This window comes from Diaphorina citri, unplaced genomic scaffold, assembly GCF_000475195.1.
Source record: "Diaphorina citri unplaced genomic scaffold, Diaci psyllid genome assembly version 1.1 scaffold7201, whole genome shotgun sequence".
Taxonomy (NCBI): Eukaryota; Metazoa; Arthropoda; class Insecta; order Hemiptera; family Psyllidae; genus Diaphorina; species Diaphorina citri.
The window spans coordinates 151-3,760 of NW_007384577.1; the positions used below are offsets into that span (position 1 = coordinate 151).

Consider the following 3,610-nt stretch of genomic DNA (forward strand, 5'->3'; position numbering starts at 1 on the left):
ACACAAGGCTTTTCCATTCCTAACTTTTACCACACCCTGTTGTATGGAGCAACTTCCTAGGTTAACTGCAGGAAGCATGGCTTCTCCATTTTTTATGTTTGAAACTTTCAGTTCGATCACTTGTTCGCTTTCAGGATAGATTTCTATTTTGTTGACTTCCGTATTTGAGTCTCTTAGCTGAAGGTTAATGGTAGTCGAATGATTTTTCAAATGTTGGTTTGCAATGTCCACACAAAATCCTAGACTTCTTAGTGTGTCCATCCCTATGAGGCAGTCAAAGAAGTCATGAAAGTCAAAGAGATGAAACTTCAGACTTTTCCGGGATTTGAATATTTCAAAGGCGGGAATTGTGATACTATGGTTCACGCCACTTTTTCCATGAGCTGTGCAGACTGTGAATGGGTCATTTCTTATGAATTTGTTGAAGTGTTTCCTCGCCAAGTTTGGTTTGATAAATGATTTAGTGCTTCCTGTGTCGACTAAAACTCGAAGGTTTAAGTCTGGCACGATGAAATACGGAAGCTTGTTCTCACAGTTGGTGAGGTTCATTAATGTTCCGTTGACTCCGAGGCTCCGAACCAAAAATTTTGGTTGTCGTATGCCTCTTGTTCCTGATTGCATTGATCAGTCATTTGATCTGGAACATCTTGATCCGGTTGGAAGAACTGCTGTTCTTCCACAGGGTATTGTTGATCGTCACATGCCTCAATATTATTGAGTTGATTTCGTGTGGCTCCGGTGGAGATACTCATCGGTGTAGCTTTGGGTAGAGGTTGAGTAGAAGGTCTGGTCCAAACATTTTGGTTGTTTTGCGTCTTGTTATTCTGATTGTTGTAGTTACTGTTGTTATTGTTGTTTCTCCAGTTGTTGTTACGGTAGGAGTTGTTCTGATTCTGGTTTGATTGATTTGGAGAAAATCGACGTTGCTGGTTCCAACCTGAATACTGTGTTTGATTACTAGCTTTCTGGAAGGATTTGTTGTTATTCATCATCGGTGGGACATATCGCTGAGTATTGTCCTGATTCTTCCTTGTAGTGTCGATTTGGAAATCATTCGTTAGGATGTTGAGGGCGTCATTAAGGTCCTTCGGATTTTTAGTCCGCATTAAGGATCCCAATGGTTCCTTCAAGCCGCGCAGGAATGTACGGAGTCCAAGATCCAGAATAAACTTCTTGATGTACTCTGCACCTGGGGTGTTGTGGTTGACTACATAGGAGGTCTGCAGATTAATCATTTTCTGAATTTTATTGAAGAATTCAAAAGCACTTTCACTGGTTTGTTTCAACGCGCACATTTCTATTACAAGTGTGTGGACGTCACGCTTGTCGGCATATGTGTTTATTAACGCGTTCTTTAGATCGTTCCAGGAGCTTATTACGCACGAGCTGATGTTACGTTGCGCGTCACCTTTGATCTTCGCGATAATGGAGTCCATTAAATAGTCATTTTGGAAATCGTTTAGGTTGGTGACGTTGTAAAACTTCATCACCAATTTCTCGCAAATAGAGAGAAATCTGGGTAGGAGTTCGGGTTCACCCGAGAACTCTGGCACCATCTTTAGGTATTCGGATTTCCTGTGTCAATTTTTTGTTAGGTAGGTATTTTATAGGTCCTCTCTCTCTCTCCTCACTGTAGACCTCTTGACTCTCCCTCTACACTTGACACCAAAACCTGTCACCTCTCGCCACCCGAGCTGACAGTTGACACGCTGAACGTGACTTAACATAGATGACCTAAGATTATAGGGGGGGCGATTCAAGTAGAGCCATTGTTATTGTTGGAATTTGGTTTGTGGATTTTGTAGAGATACTATTTTGAATGAGTGTTGTTATTTCAAGAGTGGTGCCAATAGGTGTTGTATAGTTTTTACAGTTTGAATGTACAATGTGGTTGATAGTGTTTATAGTGGGTTTAAAATAGCGAGGGAAAACTTCTGTGCAGTTCGGTCAAGTTCAAATATTCGACTGACTTTATTAATTCCAAAACTGATTGACCACAAGATCAGGAACCCATTGGCCAAAGGCCGGTTCCTTGAGTCGAGGCATCGTCTCCTCTTGATGGGGATGTCTGTGCTGTCGATGATGGGGCATCTCCTTGAATATCCGCGGGGGTGGAGGTGGCGGATTCTTGTCCAACAGAAACGACGACGTGTGGATGTGTGGGATTGGTGCCGTGGTCGGAGGTCGTGGAATGAGTTCGGGGCTTTTCGGCCCCTCGATCTCTTCTTCTAAAATAGTGGCCAGTCGAACTGTCTTCGGACTTGGAGAACCTCTCAAACCAGAGAATCTACAACATCGCGGGAAGAGAGTGGGGCTTTTCGGCCCCTCGATCTCTTCTTCTTCTAAAATAGTGGCCAGTCGAACTGTCTTCGGACTTGGAGAACCTCTCAAACCAGAGAATCTACAACATCGCGGGAAGAGAGGAATGAAAATGTATATCACCAATCGCAGACGAAATAAAATTTATTCAGATTAACCTGAACAGAAGTCCCAAGGCACATAATATGCTGAATGCATTTATAGTTTATACCTGTAACAAAAGCAGACATCTCCATAATTAGCGAGTCAAACTCAAAAACAAGCTGGGCCCGTCCCTCCGGGAATTTTTGAGCCCGTAGTTTATTCGATCGTGGTTAAAGAATACCTATGTACCTAGTACCTACCTCAAACTCAAAAACAAGCTGGGCCCGTCCCTCCTGGAATTTTTGAGCCCGTAGTTTATTCGATCGTGGTTAAAGAATACCTATGTACCTAGTACCTACCTAATTTGTTTAATATTCAGTTTATTATTATTCTTGATTTGATTTTTTATTTTTACTTTCATGTAATGATTTAAAATCAAGACTAGAGCCCGTTCTCCCTTTATTCCCAATATAGTGTGCAAGTCACCCATCCATTTATTGGCCTTCCTCGGCGTAGCTTAACATAGGTAACGCTAAAACCGGCCTTAAAAGATCGACTGAAGTGTTATCTAGGGCATAGCTTAACATAGATGACGCTGAAACCGGTCTTAAATGATCGACTGAAGTGTTATCTAAAACTTTCTCGCTTTGAGTTCATAGGTCGTCGCGACAAATTTCAAGATCAGAGCTCATTTGTGTGAGAAAATGAGAAAAAAAAAATCCCACAATTAGTCAATTAACTTTAAGTCACCCATCCATTTATTGGCCTTGCTCGGCGTAGCTTAACATAGGTGACGCTAAAACCGGTCTTAAATGATCGACTGAAGTGTTATCTAAACCTTTCTCGCTTTGAGTTCATAGGTCGTCGCGACAAATTTCGAGATCAGAGCTCATTTGTGTGAGAAAATGTGAAAAAAATCCCCCAAAAACTAGTTTTTTTGGTTTTTTGGCTTTATGGTTTTCTGGACAAAATTTGCACCACCATTTTCGTGTTCCTGGTAAAAAGACCTTTAATTTGATATATAGGTCGAGGTCAACCAGGTTTGGATAAGTCCTTCTATGGGGACAGACTGACTGACTGACGGACAGACTGACAGACAGACAGACACCGAAGCGAATACAATAGTCCGTCCCTTATACCTTTTTATTACATAGACTCTTGAGTGGAAGGTAACCACTAGGCGAGGTTAACGCCTTAGGCGTTCTCT

The 3,610-nt window shown here is 41.9% G+C and overlaps 1 protein-coding gene across 1 annotated transcript; it reads right to left on the minus strand.

The window, feature by feature from the left end:
* Positions 1-548: 548 nt before the first annotated feature.
* LOC103522170 (putative uncharacterized protein DDB_G0279653) lies at positions 549-1,556 on the minus strand. The gene has a single exon (XM_008487271.1). The coding sequence runs from the start codon at positions 1,554-1,556 to the stop codon at positions 549-551; it is 1,008 nt and encodes a 335-aa protein (XP_008485493.1).
* Positions 1,557-3,610: the final 2,054 nt, after the last annotated feature.